We start from the raw sequence: 16,843 nt of genomic DNA on the forward strand, positions 1-16,843 counted from the left end.
TATATATATTTATACTAGTACATACACTGTATACATGTAGCCACATATATATATATGTATGTATGTATGTACGTATGTATGTGTAAATTGCATGAAATTATGACAAGAAAACAGATTTGGAAGTAAGGACTAGAATAAAGAAGTGGACAGTAACATTACAATTTCAGAACTTTTTTAAAGCTCCTTGTTTAAACAAGAAAGAAATTACGTCAGATTTATTTATTTACTACTTCTCGTTCCTTATATTTTGCCATCAACATGTATTTTATTCATTGTGTTCAGATATTCTATTTGTAATGTTACATGTTCTGTTTTCTGTTGTTTCATTTTGTTCATTTCGCAATTTCTGTACAGCGCACCAAAGGCAGGAATGGGACATTACATCTTTGGTAAAAAACGGATCTTATTCTTTGTAACATTGTGGATTAGTTTTTTTGCCATAATTATTATAGTACATGTAAAGGGAAATGTTGGAAAATTTTTTACATATGATCCTCTTCAGAACCTTTAAACATACATGTCTAAAAAATGGACTGTGAACCACACAGAAAACATCAGGTTTCTTGGTGCAAGGAAAGTGCAAGAAGGTGCAAGGACATTATACAGGATACTGTATAATGTCCTTGGTTGGTGGTCCAAGTCAAACCTGTCCAAGGCGACCATCCAGGGGACCAGAGAAAGTGGTCGTGTTGGAAAGTTAGTCTCCTTGAAGGGTCCACTCACAGCCTGAATATTAATGAGACATAATCATTTCTAGTCTTTAATATGCAAGATACTGTAAATATACAGGTAGTATATATATACTGTAAGTACAGTACCAGCCATCGTACACTCTAACGTAAATTACGATCTGTGTAGAATTATTTAGAAGAAAAGAATACCCCAGTAACAAAAGTTCTAAATTTTTCAAAAATTTGAAAATGAAAATTTGAATATATTTGAATTCATTTATATATTTCTGAAACATTTTGAATGTGACTGTACAAAGATCTCTTTCTTTAGAATAAATTTGAACTACCCATGTGTTTCTTTCACAATTCGAAATATTTAGAACTATTTCAAACAAATAACCAAATGGTAGATGTGGGTAATTGCCCCCATAAAAGTAGGTGCTAATCCTACTCTTCTGTCTTCCTCTGTATATTTTTAGATTTCACTGCTGGACACTGGTGGCTCTTTTGTTGTAAGGCATCAATGCCTGACGCCCAGGCAGTCTACCCTGTACTCCACGGGGATGTGTGAATTACTTCCTTCCCATCCCACTGACCTATTTACAAAATGTTAGAAATAATTCGAAATAATGGTAAAAAATGGTAGAGTGCTGTTAGAAATATTTAGAAACTATTGGAAATGTCATAATCCACATCAGGAATATTTCAAACGTTTTTAGAAAGCCAGGGAATTATTTAGAATATTGACAAGATGTTCAAAATATTTCCAAATTATGAAATTTCTTAGACAAACAATTACAAAGAATTCAAAACATTTCTAAATAATGACAATAACAACCCACACGGTGACGCGGAATTGACTCTAAAAGTACACCCGCCGAAATTACGGTCGTAAGCACGGCGTAATTACGTTCGCGGAGTGGGGGGCAGCAGGAAATATTCAGAATATTTTTTTCAACCACCGTGTACACGACATATTCACGAGGACTTTAGTACATATAATTATCTATTAAACAACCCAATTTATGACAGAAACGAAGCCGACAGAGAGGACTGCAACTGCCGATGTTTCTTCTTTCAGCCGGTCACTGATAGCGGGGAGCGGATCTTGGGGAGCGGACGAAAGCTAACAACTTAAATGCTGAGGTCACAATTCCCACAAGGGGCCCGGGCCGGGCAGCTTTTGGGAACGAAATATATGAATTTGATTCATTTACTCGATTACTGCAATCATAGACGGTTTTTTACATAATTTTGGGCATACAATAAAATAGTCATTGTTTAGAGTCAGTAAAACTTCTTTCCTAGAACATCATCATTATGGAACAACCTACCACGTTATTGTTTCCCATGTGGGTATAACCTTAAACTTTTCAATTCTAAGGTCAACAAACATCTGTCCTCACTGTCTGTATAGTAATCCAAAACATATGAGTTGCTCCAATGAGCCTTATTTTGCGGTGAACACGAAGTCAATGAAAAAAAGACGGCATATCCCTTTTAAATGGCCATTCAAACATGTCCACAAGACACTGATCAATGTGCTTTCCATCTTAACCTTGAACGTAACAACTTCAAACTTGTTCATCTAAGTTAATTTCTGGGAACAAACCAATTTTAGGCTAACATTACTTCCGCAAATTTGACTTCTATAATTTGAGGAAGCCAAATGGCGAAACTGGCCGAGGCTCTGGCCTGACTCTAGGCCTGGGTAGACCATGGTAGTTAGCGACAGTACGGAGCCGGTGGTAACTCTGGAGGACGGCACCCAGGCTACCGAAGCTCCACGACTCAAGAACTCATGATCAGTACATACGTACAGTGCCGATTCATAAATTCCGCAAAAAGCCAGCATGTGCCGACCTGTCGTATACGTCGCATGTGTACTGCCGCAAATTCACGATACCAGCTTTGTATTCCTGTGGTTTGGTAGCATTTTTATATTTGGCCGGAATCTTTTTTTATTCCTCCGCGCGCACAACTTTGGGGGTCTTCAGAGGATGTCGTCCATAGAATTATGTCGGTGTGGCCTTACACAGCAACATAATCTGCGGATTCGTTTTCAGTCGTAAAAATATAACTCAATCCAACCCAACTGTAAAGAAATTAACCTCCGTACTTGAGCCTCCTTGATTTTAACAAGAATTATTTTTCAATGTAGAATACCAGAAACGCACGCTGCATCAGGCTCTCGTTTAAAAATATCGTGAAAGACCTGAAAAATGTTACAGTGCGGTCAAAACTTAAGGTTATAGCCTCCTTGGTCAAAAGAAATCAGCTCCTGCCGAAAATTACATTTCGGGCTAGCAACTTATGCGTAGACACCTTGAGACCTGTAAGACCTTGAAAAGAGATAGAAGAAGAACTTTATTGCGCAACAGATGTAGCGGGTACAACGTATGGCAAAATATTTTACATATATAGTTTGTGGTGTTAACATACACATATGGTGGTGTTGAGAATATCTAACAGTTCTACTAACTGTAATAGGAATCTGGTCTGCTTCATAAACAATGTACTAGTATAACAAAAGAGATACACTACTTATACTAATCTACTGTAACTCTATTAATACAGTCTCTCATTGGCTGCTGTGTTACAGTGGCGACCTTTTTCAATTTGCAAAGAGTGGGCACTAATCCTAAGTTTTGTAATGCTGTTTCTAAATGATTTGTTTTGAATTGATAAAATATAGTGTTTTAATTTTGCAGTAGGTATTGAGTTTGGTAAGACCTTGAAAATCATAATAAGTTCGTGTGCCGGCATTTACCCCCTGAAATACAGCGTTATTAGCGATTTCTTCAACTTGTTCCCAGACAGCGCGGCACTAAAAATGAATTGCGTGATACATGCTGGAAGTTCTGTGCGAGGCCGCCGGCAACTCCCATTACCACATGTTACCAGGAGGTGCGGTTGACCACGCCCCGCCCTTTGCCGTGCCGACTTTCTGTCAAGTCTCCTACAGAAACGCGTATTTACCGTAACTTTTTATATACAAGTGGTATAAAATAAACAAGAACATTACATATGTATGCTTACTTGATCAATTAGGTCAAGAGTACCAAACAATCCCTCTAAATCCATTATTTGAGGTTATTAATTTTATTGCCACACCCTGCTAGTGCACATGTTTGCTGAAATATTCACAGACTTCCGGCGCCTCGTGTCAGAGAATAGTGTAACCCTAGAGAGTGCCACTTTTCCCATGCCCAAACTAACGTCACTTCTAGAGCTATCTACCATCCAAAGTTTGTGACCTTAGCATGTCCAGATCACGAGATATCCAAACCGGAACTTTCGCTGCAGCACCATAACAAGCTGCTAACGTTAACCTTAGGGAACCCAAAGTTCTTTTTTAGGTCTCATCAAGCCCTTCTAACGTACCAAGTTTCGTGACTATCCATCCATATAATTCACAGCCATACCTTCTTGAGTTATCGTGCTGAAACACATGAATAATACCTTTTTTCCTTGGAAAGTGCACACAATGCTACACTATCAGGTTCGCTCCTAAGGCGTCGCCAAAAAAATCAATTCTGCTGTGACCTGCGGTGACACCAGAAGTTGGCGTTGCCAAAAAATTGGTGACCTTTAACCCCGTTTCCAGGATACCCGGCTACACTGCACTGACTTACCTTATCCCAGCTGACATAAGCCTACTTACTTATACGTTACTAAACTTTATCGATTGTTTGACTCTGTCAAGCTTCATCGACAGGCTTATTTTGATAGGATAATGTAAAGTCAACTTATAAATGCAGGCGCGTCTGCTGACGACTGGGGGCGATATCGATGTACGCGTGCCGAGACGTGGACTGGACAGGTAAAATCTCTGCTAACGCTAACAACTTTTTCTTGTCTGTATATGAATGTCTGTAAGTAGTTTTGCACCCATTAGGCTGGCTGTTCTTAGTCTCAAAGACCTTAGAATATCAAATAAAATCGTAAACGTTACATAAAATGTACAAAATCGTCAAAATTTTTACAACAATCATGAACAATCGAGCGCGTCGGTATCAAAATACCGTCCGCGAGCATGGCGGTTATAGCGAGGTCAGCTGGTCCCAATTTGTAACCTATTTCCGCTCTGTTCTTGGACGTTCTCCGTGTGTCCTTGATTCTACCGAAACAATTCAAACTGTTTTGATTTTTGCATCATGAATTGGGGTGTGCCACTGGGCCGAAGTGTAAAATTTCAACGGGTATACGGAAAAACCCGTACAGTCTGAAAAAGGGTCTGCATGGGGTATCCTGGCAAATCTTATAATAGAAAGTTCTACCCCACAACTGCTTGTACATTGTGTCACCTAAACTAGTTACCAACCTACATTTCCATCTCACCCAAAGGTATTTCATACTTTACAGATACAGTTGATCAGCACACCTGTAAGTGAGACCAGGAAGTGTTCGGACAGTCTCAGCCATGTCTCTGCGGACAAGAATAAACGGTTTCACAGCATGGGTGAACCTGCGGCTGGTGTCCTACAGTCTGTCCATCAGTAACATCCTCAATGAGCTGCTGACTGGAAGTCATCTGAAGATGTTGGTACAAAGTAAGTTTCTAGTATGAGTATGCGGTGGGTTTCAAGTGCTGCTAACTGACCCAGTCCTTGTGGAGTAGTCATTAGTGTGCTGGCCAGCAAAAAACTCTGCCAGGAGATAAAAAAAATTGGTTAAGCTATATTTGTTGAACGGTACATCTGCAGAGTAGAATTATTTTAGGAGGGGACAGAGGTAGTTTCGGTGAGAGCAAAATGTTTTCGCTCAATACAGACGGGGGATTGGCCGCATAACATCACACGGTAGGTGGACAAGAAAACTTGAAACTCATCTGATATTTATTTGCAATCATGTTATGTAAATTGTGTATCCTTGTAAGTAGTTAGAGTCATCCGATCTGCTGCAGTATCATTAGTTGAAACAGATAAGAACACTACAGTATAATTGTTGTCATTGCTTTTATACTGATGAAAAGTAGAAACAACTCTTTCTGTTTTTCAAGGTTTTACAGGAATGCAAATGAAGAAACTACAGAGCATGGATGGGTGAGATCTTATTTTTATTTAGTATTCATACAGTAACATATGTATTAACAAAACAAAATTTAAAGCAAACTAGAAAGGCCGACATTTGCTTGGGAGCAAATACAGCATATTTCAGTCCATCTCCCTCCTACGCAAAAGTGGACTATTCCAAACTTACCCCAGTGCAAAACTGGCAAAGATTCTCAAATAAATGAATTAAATAGTAGCTATATGAGAACAAAGATGCAAGAACAAGTACTTTGAATCTCGTAAGCTTTACTAATCTTATTACAGGTATGCAAATACTAACAATGATGAGATTTGATACATTTTGAAGGTCTTAGGCACAAAAAATTGAATGTGTGGGTCATTACGCACGACTTGGTTGCAAATACGTGACTGCTACTAGTATTCTGTAGACACACGTTCAAGGTACCCTTATACCGAATGTCATATCATTTGGTTGTAATACCAGGACTCAGGATCCAAAAATCCGTTTTTTGTCGAAAAATGCCCCAAAAAACCTTCATAGAAATTTTTCAAAGGCATTTATCAAAAAAATGAAAAAATGCATCTGGGTATTGGCCCACTCTACCTCCATGCCAAATATTGGGTCATTTGGCTGAATGATGGCGGAGTTGAATCCCTCAGAGCGAGTGGCAGGAGGAGAAGAAGAAGAAGAAGAAGAAGAAGGAGAAACATGAGGGAACACAATATATTTCATCCATACCATGGTATGGACTGAAATATAATTATGTACAACATATTTATTAGGCCACACCAATTTAATTTGTAGGTTCATGGATTTGCCTGAATCATTTTTTTTTCTGATTTGCAAAAAACCAGTGCTGTTACAGCGATTCCCAACCATTGTGTATTATGCAAACGACATCCACATTTGCATAATTTACATTCGTATGTTTCAATGTGCAAACATGTAGACTGTTGGTGCAAGGGTTGAAAAATAGAAACTAGTAGATAGATGACAAAGGAGGTTTGGCGTTACAAATGTAGTTATACATTGTAGTAGCTTTTGTGCAAGTAAGGAAAAAGATTTTATGGTGTCGAAATGAAATGCTGCCTCCAGGTTACTTTTAGCTGTGGCTTTAGCTGTTAAAATTACTCTGTTGGTTGCTGGATGTAAACCTGATTCATTCATGCTTGCCTTTGTGTAAGGAAGATTACTAGTAAGTATTTTCTGGTTTTTATAGCTAGAATTGTTAACTTTTTTTTTCATTCCTGTATACGTTCACACATTGACATGCATTAATGACCCAAAGGTACGAGATTTGGGTAGATAAGTATTTTTGCTGTCCTGTATGTTGTTGACATGTGTACATGTATGTAACTCTCTGTTCCAGTTTGACAGAGACACAGAAACTCACACGAGTGGAGTGGGCTGTAACTGCATTGAAAAAAAGGTACGCAATGTTACAAAAGTTCCACTACCTGATACATGTATCTTTGCCAAATGGTATAATTATCCTTTTTGACTGATGTATCAAATACTTATTATGTTGCTCATCGACTATGCAAATGAGGTCATTTACATAAATTATCAGTTGATGATCTTCTCTAACCATTGGCAAAAAAAGTCCAATTTTGCCATTGTTGTCTGAAATTTCTATTTATTAGAGGAAGGTCCAGTTACTAGTCCAAAAAACAAAACAAAACAAAATATATTTATTAGTTGTCTTTTTAGTTGAATTGATGTCACACTATTGTATGATTTCTATCTGATATTCCAGCAAACACAACCCTACAGCCTGTGACTCCCATGGTGCCATTACTGTTCCAATAGGGACGGAAAGTTTTTTCTACCTCGTCGTCTTCTAGCCTGATTTTAATCGCTTTACGGTTGCCGGCCCCCAACATCCAGCCGGCCCCAAAAAAATGCAGGAGGGGCCACTAAAGCCGCGGACAGCAGAGTTTGCGTTACACAGACTAGTTGTCTTCGATTGCATGATTTTCGAACCTTCCTGAGCAGTGTTAGGAGCACTTGAGTTTCTTAAGTCTGCAATTTAAGGAGTATTTCTGATGTTGTATTTGCAGATCTTTGTTAATACTTCGCTTTTAAAATTAACGATTATGGGTATACACAACAAAATAAATATGTAGATCTTGACCTGATGTTTTTTTTAACCTCTCTTTAGGCCACACCAATTTAATTTCTTGGTTAACGGTTTCGCCCTCTTCATTTTTTTCTGATTTGCAAATAAAAATAAAAATTCAGAATCAACTGCAAAATGCTTATATTTTGCCCTGAACAGTTGAAAACAGTCCTTTTCTTCCTGGTTGTTATAGTTATTCCATCTTTCAATGCAGTGGTATCATTAAAAGTTCAAAATTCATTGTTTAAATTTTGAACCAGCCTGGTGTGTTGACTTCATGGCTCCTATCGTACCATTTTGGGCCATAATAGGATGCCTAGGCCTGTTTTTATTTTTATTTATTTTTCGCCCATTCGCCCGCTCCATTATTTTTCTAGAAAAATACGTTAACCAAGAAATTGAATTAGTGTGGCCTTATTTGAGTTTTTCACATAAATGAACAACAACAAAAAACGTGTGGAAAATCATGTTTGAACATTAGGACGGAAACAAGATGGCAACCAGAATGTTTCACAGTCCCAAAACTGTAACATATTAATTAAGGTTTACCACAGAAATGTCAACTTTGAAATTTGCAGTCAGGTGATAGAAGAAGAAGCCAGGATAGACTGTCGTCTGGTGACCATGCGCAGTGCTGATCACGTGAGTGAACCTGACATCTTTGCTAAATGTTTTTTGTTCATCATCCTTGCTACCTTTGAAGCTTGCATTAGGCAATAGCTAGTAATTTTTATGGATGACATCAGCACGTGCATTAGTTTTTGCACAGAAATTTTGTTGCCTTCTGACAGTGTTCGTCATGCCGAAAATGGGCAAAGATGTCTGTTGCCATGCCGGAACATGGATGGCAGATAAATATGAAGACAGGAAACCATATATATATAAGAAAAGGCTCGCATTTAATGTTTTGTTTCTTACTTTGATGCAGTGATATGTGATGCTGGCTGTGTATATGTGATGTTCCCACTGAATAAAAACCATTTGTATAATGATTGAGTCAAAATTTTAAAATGTAGGAACCTTGTTTTTTTGGGCCCACTCGCTTTAGATTTGGGGTCTGTGGAGGATGTCATCCACAAAATTTACTTGCTGTGGCCTAAGGTTAGTGTCACAGAACAGTAATTTTGTTTTGTTGTAAACTGTTGTGTACAGGTGTTTGATCTGATGTGGCACCTGATAGCTTATGACATCTGGTTCCTGTGGGAGAGGGCAGATTACCTGCAGCAGGAGGATCTCAAAGTGCTGACTCAGGTTCCATACAAGGTATGTGATGTTACTGTTTTTTAGGCCGCACCAATTTAATTTGTTGTTTCTCTGATTTTTTCATAAAAAATATGAAGCGACAGGGCGAAAAAAAAAAAAAAACAGGCCAAGGCACCCCGTGATAGCCGGAAATGTTACAATATAAGCCAAGAACTGACCATACCAGGCTGGGTTATAATTAAAACAATAGAGTTTGAACTTTTAATGAAACAAAATTGCATTGTTACATAGAAAAACTTTAACTAGGAAGAAAAGGACTTTCTTCAACCGTTGGGGCCAAAATATGTCTTTCATTGAACATTTTGCAGTTGATTTAGATTAAAAAAGAATTTTTTTTTAAACTTTTGCAAATCAGAAAAAAATAGGGCGACCTCAGAAGCAACAAATTAGATTGGAGTGGCCTTAACTCTTGTTAGATACTGCGGCAATGATTATCATAATGTATTATAATCTTACAGTTACAGGGGATGTTATAACCTGTAACACATTTTTATCATAGTGCTCCATTTCTAAGTTGTTAAAAATGGTTAGGTTTTGATTAATGAAAATAATTAGGCATTGAGTAGCATGCATTACACATCAAGACATTGAAGAAGAAGAGATGCATTTTGTTAACCAGGGATGGAAATATCACTGCAAATGTTCTATTGGGTGTTTTTCTGATTTTTATGGCAAATGGGTCTAAATGGCTTGAACAGTTGTGTTCTAGAGGGCTCATATGACTGAATGGACTTTAAGGACCTTAGAGTTTTAAACCCAGGTTAAACCATGGGCAGTAGGCCACTGTGTTTTTGTTGAGATCTCTGTTACTTTATTTCTATACCTAGGTAACTGAACACACTTTCATTGTGCACTGTGTCGTACAAGACTCCTGAGAATCATACACTGAACACAAACATCAAAAACTCGGTCTGTTGAAAGATTCCCGAGAAACAGAGAAAATCATACACTCTAGATGGTTAGGAGATAGATAGCCCAAAGGCTGACGGGAGTAGAACTGGTTTCACAGTTACTAGCTCAAACGCGTTCGCAAACCCGCTGCTCGATCGATAGAACCCGGCAAGGGGGCTAGCGATAACTTCAAAAAGATGACATTTCGCACCTAGTGTATACCCAGTACCTAACCAAGCCGAAGCATTCGGAAGTCGCTGTTCGGCTCTCGGCAATCTTCGGGCGGCTTCGATATCTGTTTGTATGGTTCTTTGGAATTCTCATCAGGTTGTGGACGGTGTTCAGTGTACGTATGATTCTCTGGAATATTTCAACGGACCGTGTTCAATGTGTTATGTGTTGAGTGTTGAGTGTACGATTCTCGGGAATCTTTCAACGGACCGTGTTCACGGTGTTATGTGTTAAGTGACTGTATGATTCTCAGGAATATTTCAACGGAATGAGTAGACACAGTGTATGTTCTAACATACGCACAACAATAATAAGGCTTTTAATGGTTTACAAAACAATATACATTTGTAGATCTCAACAAAAAACTCGGTGGCCTAGCGTCTGTGGTTAAACCTGTGGTTATTTGGGTTGAACTGGTAAACCTATGGACTGTAAGGCTTGGTGAAGACCTGGTCATGAGTGTCACTGTAACAACTTGAATTTTAAAAAAAAATTTCAGTGGACCCCTGAGCCACCGCCTCTCAAGAAAAAACCTAAAAGGAAAATGAAGACAGACCTGCTGGCTGGATTTGGTGCCAAAGCAAGTGTAGCAGACGGGCCAGAGGAACTGGTGAGAACAGATGTTTGTTGGATACATGAATGTAACAGGCCACCTAAAGATCATGGGGACAGTATGAAATAAAGACTAAACTTTAACTTCCAACAATTAGATTACAGAATTGGGACTTACCCCAAATTTTTGGTTGACTAGTAGCTACTACGGTCACATGTCTCTGACGTCACGTTCCAAGAGTAAACGGGTCGATTCCGTGAACAAGGTTGATGGAGTCAACCGAAAATTTGGGGTAAGTCCCAATTCTGTAATCTTAGTGTTGGAAGTTAAAGCTTAGTCTTTATTTCATAATGACTTGTACCAACACAGATGAACTTTCATGCTAAATCATGGGAACAGGTTTTCTGAAAAATTTTCGTGGGAAAATCTTGGACGTGAAAAATTTGTGCATGAAAAACTAGTCCTTGAAATATGTTAAAAAATATGCAGGAACAAATTCTTAGGAAGGAAAATGTGATCCTGTGGTATGATTTTCCATCTGTTACTAGAAAGTCCCTTGGGAATAGGTTAATTAGCATATCTTCCATGAAACCCAAACATTTGAAAATCACTTGAATTTGTCAGAAATACATGAAATAGATACTACAATGTAGTACATGTGTATGTAAGTTTTTGTATTGTAAAATGTAACCATTTGAAGCTTTTCTTGATTCTTGAAGTTCGATTTCATATTTTCTTAGATTCTTTCATTTAGCATGGAAGTTTGGGTAAGTCCCAATTTACTTGAAGTGTTGCCCTGAACGTTTATCCTTTTTGTCATAAGACTTTTCCACATGCAAATTTCATAGTTTTTTTGCATGTGAAAACTTGAGAGCAACAAAATGATATGAAATGAATTCTAATTCAATGTCTCTTTTTTCCCAACTATTAACTAAGATGAAATTTTTAATCCCTTGGGAATCTAAGCTAATTTGCATATTTTCACTCACAAATTTTTCACACGCACAAAACCAACCCCATCCTGAGTACGTACGTGAAATTGTTGATAATTGCTCATTTTCTGACAATCTGAACCATTTCACTTCAGACTCTGATATCTGCTTCTGGTTAATTACTGGAAAGGTACAATATTATTGTAAGCAGTATGACTCCAACAAAAAGTAGATGTGTTTTTCATATTCCACTCTATACCACATATATGGGAGAGAAATACATGATTGTATATTGTTTTTTTATCATGTTTATTGATGTTTAGTGATGTTAGGATAATCCATTAAATTTTCTGTGAAGTACTAACTTTAATTTGGGATGGTCCATTTCTGGAAATGGCTGATATGGAAGAGTCCATTTTTGCATGGGGAGAGAGTGAATTATGCTTTATTTCCTAGCAAATGTGCCCTTTCTAGTTTTCATATCCTTTTGTTTATTTCAGGGTGAGGACCAATCTCAGCATGACAGGTGATTATAATATATCATATTCTAGTAGTACTCTCAATGCCACCTTTCATAGATCTATCATTTGTAGCTTGATTATTTGTAGTTGTCAATGAGTGGGATTTTGGATGGCAGATTGTATTTCTCAGGAAACTTATTAGCATTTTCACCTCTCTACTCTCCCTGACACCTCATTAGGCCATACCGACTTAATTGTATGGATGACATCCTCTGAAGACCCCCAAACTAGTGCGCACGGGCAAATAAAAACATCTGGCCAAAAATAAAAATGCTACTAAACCACAGGAATACAGCTGGTATTGTGAATTTGCATCAGTACTTAGCGATGTATACGACAAGCCAGCACATGCTGGCTTTATGCGGAATTTATGAATCGGCACTGTACGGGTGTGCAATTCTTGAGTCGTGGAGCTTCGATAGCCTGGATGCCGGCTATGTATTTTCGTTAACTACCATGGACTACCCAGGCCTAGAGCCAGGCCAGAACCTCGGTGGATGTGATCTTTTTTTCAGAACAGGCGAAATCAATGCGTGCGGATGTCATCTATAAAATTAAGTCGGTGTGGCCTTACTTTGTGTATCTCCTACATTAATCCAATCCTTAAGTACACTGCCCCGGTTTGGCAAGATAGAGAAAGTCCAGCCTTATGAGTTATCCTGGGTGCTGACAAGAGATTTGCTGACAAATAGAACTTTTTTTACTCCATATTTTAGGCCACACCAATTTAATTTGTTGTTTCCCGGATTTGCCTTGTCCATTTTTTCCTGATTTGCAAAAAAAAAAAATTGGGGGGGTTCTAAATCAACTGTAAAATGCTCAACGAAAGACATATTTTGGCCCCAATGGTTAAAGAAAGTCCTTTTCTTCCTAGTTGTTAAAGTTTTTCAATGTAACAGTGGAATTTTGTTTCATTAAAAGTTCAAAATCTATTGTTTTGATTATAAACCAGCCTGGTATGTTCACTTCATGGCTCATATTGTAACATTTCTGGCTATCATGGGGTGCCTTGGCCTGTTTTTTTTTTATTTTGCCCTGTTGCTCCATATTTTTTCTGAAACAGCAAATTAAATTGGTGTGGCCTTACTTGTAAATATGTCTTACTCAGTTTAATCACGTCTTAAGTCAGAATTGCAATGTTTGTGACTATGGTCTGAATATTTTGAAATGAACTGTACATATTTACCCTTGTTGCTGTATAAAACAGATATCCTGGGACAGAAGTTGCCCTGTCCTACAAAAAAAATCTACCTCGAGGTGGCTGGCTGTCCTATCCATCCCCAGATGACTGCATTTTGGATCTGGTCTGCGCCCAGTTAGCACGGGTGCGAGAAGGGAGTAAGTTAACTGTGGTGAGTATTGTGTTGTTTAGAATGCTGAAGTTCAAAAGCTTGGAGTAGTTAAAATGGTACAGTTATGGTATCATGATCCAATGCAATTTCAGGGTGGCAAAACTGGATTTTCGAAGTCACTTTCCTGGTCATTCTTTTAATACCCCATAGCATACTGATATCTGTGAGGCAAAAATATGATGTCATCGATGCAAAACCTAAAAATAGCTAGTAAAAATAGAGTGACGTAACTTGTTTTGGAGCAGTTTCATATGCTTTGAATATAAAATGATATTCAATCAATCAATCAATATCCTTTATTTATACTGGAAATGCCCTGTTGGCCTTAGCCGCTCTTCCCAGAGGTCCAGTTGAGGGGGGGGGGGTCATGGGAACACAATAAATAAGTAAATAAAATTTAAATTAATACAAAAATAAATTACTAAATACCTAACATAATAATCATATCTTATCCAAAATCACAGTCCGCAAGTCAGTCCGCAAATCAAATTTCTCGACTACCATATTCTTTGTTTGAAAGTTCTCACTGATGGAGAACACATATTAACAAAATGGTGGTAGGTAACGGGGGTTGCCCTTAGTTCAGACTGATTTTTTTACTGATATTAATATAAAAGTATGCCGTGTTTGTTGCCACTGACTTTGCTAATTAAAAAGGCAAATACATGTATATATGTCAATGCATACAGGTGTTATTTGCATGGAAATTATGGAGTTCTATGTAGTTATTTATCGTTTTGTCGAAAAACGTGTGAAACAGCGTCCAATTACTCTCTCCAGCACTCCCCATTATATTAGAAATGGTATAAAATGACAAAATCAGATTTCCTCATCCAGAATATTTTTTTTTTGTTGCTCTGAAATTACATTGGATGCCTTTAAACAAGGAAAGACATGTTACAACAATGTATATGGCAATTAGTTTGTAAAGCTTAGTATTAAAATCTGTATCATCTTTCTGACATGCAGGAATGCCTGGATGACATTGCAGACAGCAGAGTTCTTTGTGCACTCATCAACTCTTTTGTCCCCGGAACATTTACAACAGAAGTGCTGTTAAATGACAGGTATTGAAAGTTATTGAAATAATATAATATATACATACACACACATATATTTCAACAATAGTCCATAGTACACCATCCTCCATTTAGTGATTATGCTGTTTCCAGTGTGGCTAATTTGCTGGAAGAAGTGAGTTTTTACTTTTTTTGAAGATAAGTGTTTCTTGACGCTTACTGAAAATCACCAGAAATAAAGATGATTTCTGTTACATGTACATGTAGGTTCAGTGTGTACAGTACATGCATAATGTGACTATTTTTCTCCAGCTTGTTTAATTAAATTATGCACTTAAAACAAGTTGTCTAAATTTGTACATTCAGGTGACAAGCATGGAACTTGATTTGTTTCAGGTGGACATTAAACCTTGCACTACAAACAATAGGAGCGATGACTTATTGTTCAGTGCCGATGACGTCTCAGGACTTGGTAGAGGCAGATCCCAAGGCTCTGTCAGCTTTTATGTGCTTCTTCTTCATGAGTTGTTTCAAGTTCCGTCAGAGCCGTGCTGTGAAGGCAAGAGTACACGAGTTACATCTTCTTATGCAGGAGGTGAGGATTTTTATTTTATTTTATTTTCAATTAGCACATACATACACTGAAAAGTTATACAAAATAATACAGGATTCATGGATTCAATATCTGAAAGTGGCAGTTGATACATGGATGTTCAGCTTTTTTTCAAGTTACTTTACTTACAACTACATGCCTGAACTTACAAATATGATGTAACTGAATGCTGATCATTGCATTTAAAGACCAAAAGGCTGTAAATATCAAAAGTGTATATACAATATAGTCACTTGAAGTTGGTTTTAATGATGATGACTGAGAAATTGAGTTTGTACATCTTTTGAGATGCTCCAGCAAGCTTCCCAATCACAGGGTGACGTCAGCTCAGGAAAAAATACAGAAATGCAAAAATAAAACATAGACATGCAAATAGTTTGCTGGGACTGGCTTGTGCTGGCCTTTTCCCAACGGGGCATTGAAATTTCAGATGTGACAAAAGAACCATGTATATTTATTCTGAATGTGTCTCTTAGCCAGGTAATACTAGTTATGTCAACAACAACCAGATAAGTTTGAATTTTGATGTCATGAGGACTTAAATTGAAGTTATTTCTCCAAGGTGGGAGCAGAGCTGGACACCCTGCCTGACGTGGCTGGTAATATGGCTGAATTACGACACAAAAAGGAGCTCAAGTCCATGCATGATGCATACAGGTGAGCAGGTTTTACAGACATATATTTTCCTTTAAGGCAGCACCAACCAGTGCAGTAGCTCAATCAGGAAGAGTGCTCGTTTTGTAACTGGGAGGTCGTGAGTTCAACCCCCAGCCAGGTCATACTCCAAAGACTTTAAAAATGGTACTTTCTCTGCTTAGCAATCTATGTATGGGAAGGTCAAACACACAACACTACCAGCGGACAAGCCCCCTGCTGTAGTACTTGCACAATTGTGTGGCCCAAGGGCTACAGAAAGGGAGGTGGGCACCACCCCTATGCTCTGCACAGAATGGACCTGTGAGCACCAATTTGGTGTCTTGGTTGTTGGAAAATATTTATTTGAAGCAGACAGGTGAAATAGATGCCCAAGGTGAACACCCAGAGAAAAACTGTCACCTGTCCTTGGTGCTGAACACCTGTGTGTGGATGGTGTTCAGCACCAAGGACAGGCATGTTCACCTGTGTGTGGATAGTGTTCAGCACCAAGGACAGGCATGTTCACCTGTGTGTGTGTGGATAGTGTTCAGCACCAAGGACAGGCATGTTCATCTGTGTGTGTGTGGATAGTGTTCAGCACCAAGGACAGGCATGTTCACCTGTGTGTGTGGATAGTGTTCAGCACCAAGGACAGGCATGTTCACCTGTTCTGTGTGCTGAATACGCATTCCCTAGGTGCGTAACTGCAGCAAATTGCTATGGAAAATGATGCTGGTGTAAAGATTAATTCTGAAAAAATACATTAATCAGACAAACACATAAATGTAATAAGTATTACTGTATGCAAAATGTCCGTACTGTTGGCAACAAACAAAACAGGCTGGTTTGAAAAATTGATTTCGCCAATTGGTTGGGTTGAAGAGGTGGTTCCCTGGCAAATTTGCACTCCTGCATTGTAGTCATTGTCCTTCTACAGCTTTTGGTGACGTACATATATCAGCTGACATTAAGGCCAATGAGAATTAAAGTACATCACTTGAATTACTCATAGTGGTATCGTCTAAT

At 38.2% G+C, this 16,843-nt stretch overlaps 1 protein-coding gene across 2 annotated transcripts in view; it reads left to right on the plus strand.

The window, feature by feature from the left end:
- Nucleotides 1-16,843, plus strand: part of LOC109470757 — a 38,313-nt gene that overhangs the window by 5,311 nt on the left and 16,159 nt on the right. The window contains exons 1-12 of one of the 2 annotated variants that reach the window (XM_019769826.1): nucleotides 4,071-4,494; nucleotides 5,037-5,224; nucleotides 5,674-5,716; nucleotides 7,057-7,116; nucleotides 8,385-8,448; nucleotides 8,959-9,069; nucleotides 10,691-10,801; nucleotides 12,177-12,202; nucleotides 13,405-13,549; nucleotides 14,519-14,616; nucleotides 14,965-15,163; nucleotides 15,744-15,838. In XM_019769826.1, the coding sequence (XP_019625385.1) occupies nucleotides 5,095-5,224; nucleotides 5,674-5,716; nucleotides 7,057-7,116; nucleotides 8,385-8,448; nucleotides 8,959-9,069; nucleotides 10,691-10,801; nucleotides 12,177-12,202; nucleotides 13,405-13,549; nucleotides 14,519-14,616; nucleotides 14,965-15,163; nucleotides 15,744-15,838 (1,082 nt within the window). In that variant the 5' untranslated portion in view covers nucleotides 4,071-4,494; nucleotides 5,037-5,094. Of the gene's footprint in view, nucleotides 1-4,070; nucleotides 4,495-5,036; nucleotides 5,225-5,673; nucleotides 5,717-7,056; nucleotides 7,117-8,384; nucleotides 8,449-8,958; nucleotides 9,070-10,690; nucleotides 10,802-12,176; nucleotides 12,203-13,404; nucleotides 13,550-14,518; nucleotides 14,617-14,964; nucleotides 15,164-15,743; nucleotides 15,839-16,843 lie in introns of those variants that run through there. The other variant, XM_019769827.1, reaches the window with a different exon arrangement.

The sequence above is a fragment of the Branchiostoma belcheri genome, unplaced genomic scaffold (assembly GCF_001625305.1).
Source record: "Branchiostoma belcheri isolate BF01 breed outbred unplaced genomic scaffold, Haploidv18h27 scaffold230, whole genome shotgun sequence".
Lineage (NCBI taxonomy): Eukaryota > Metazoa > Chordata > Leptocardii > Amphioxiformes > Branchiostomatidae > Branchiostoma > Branchiostoma belcheri.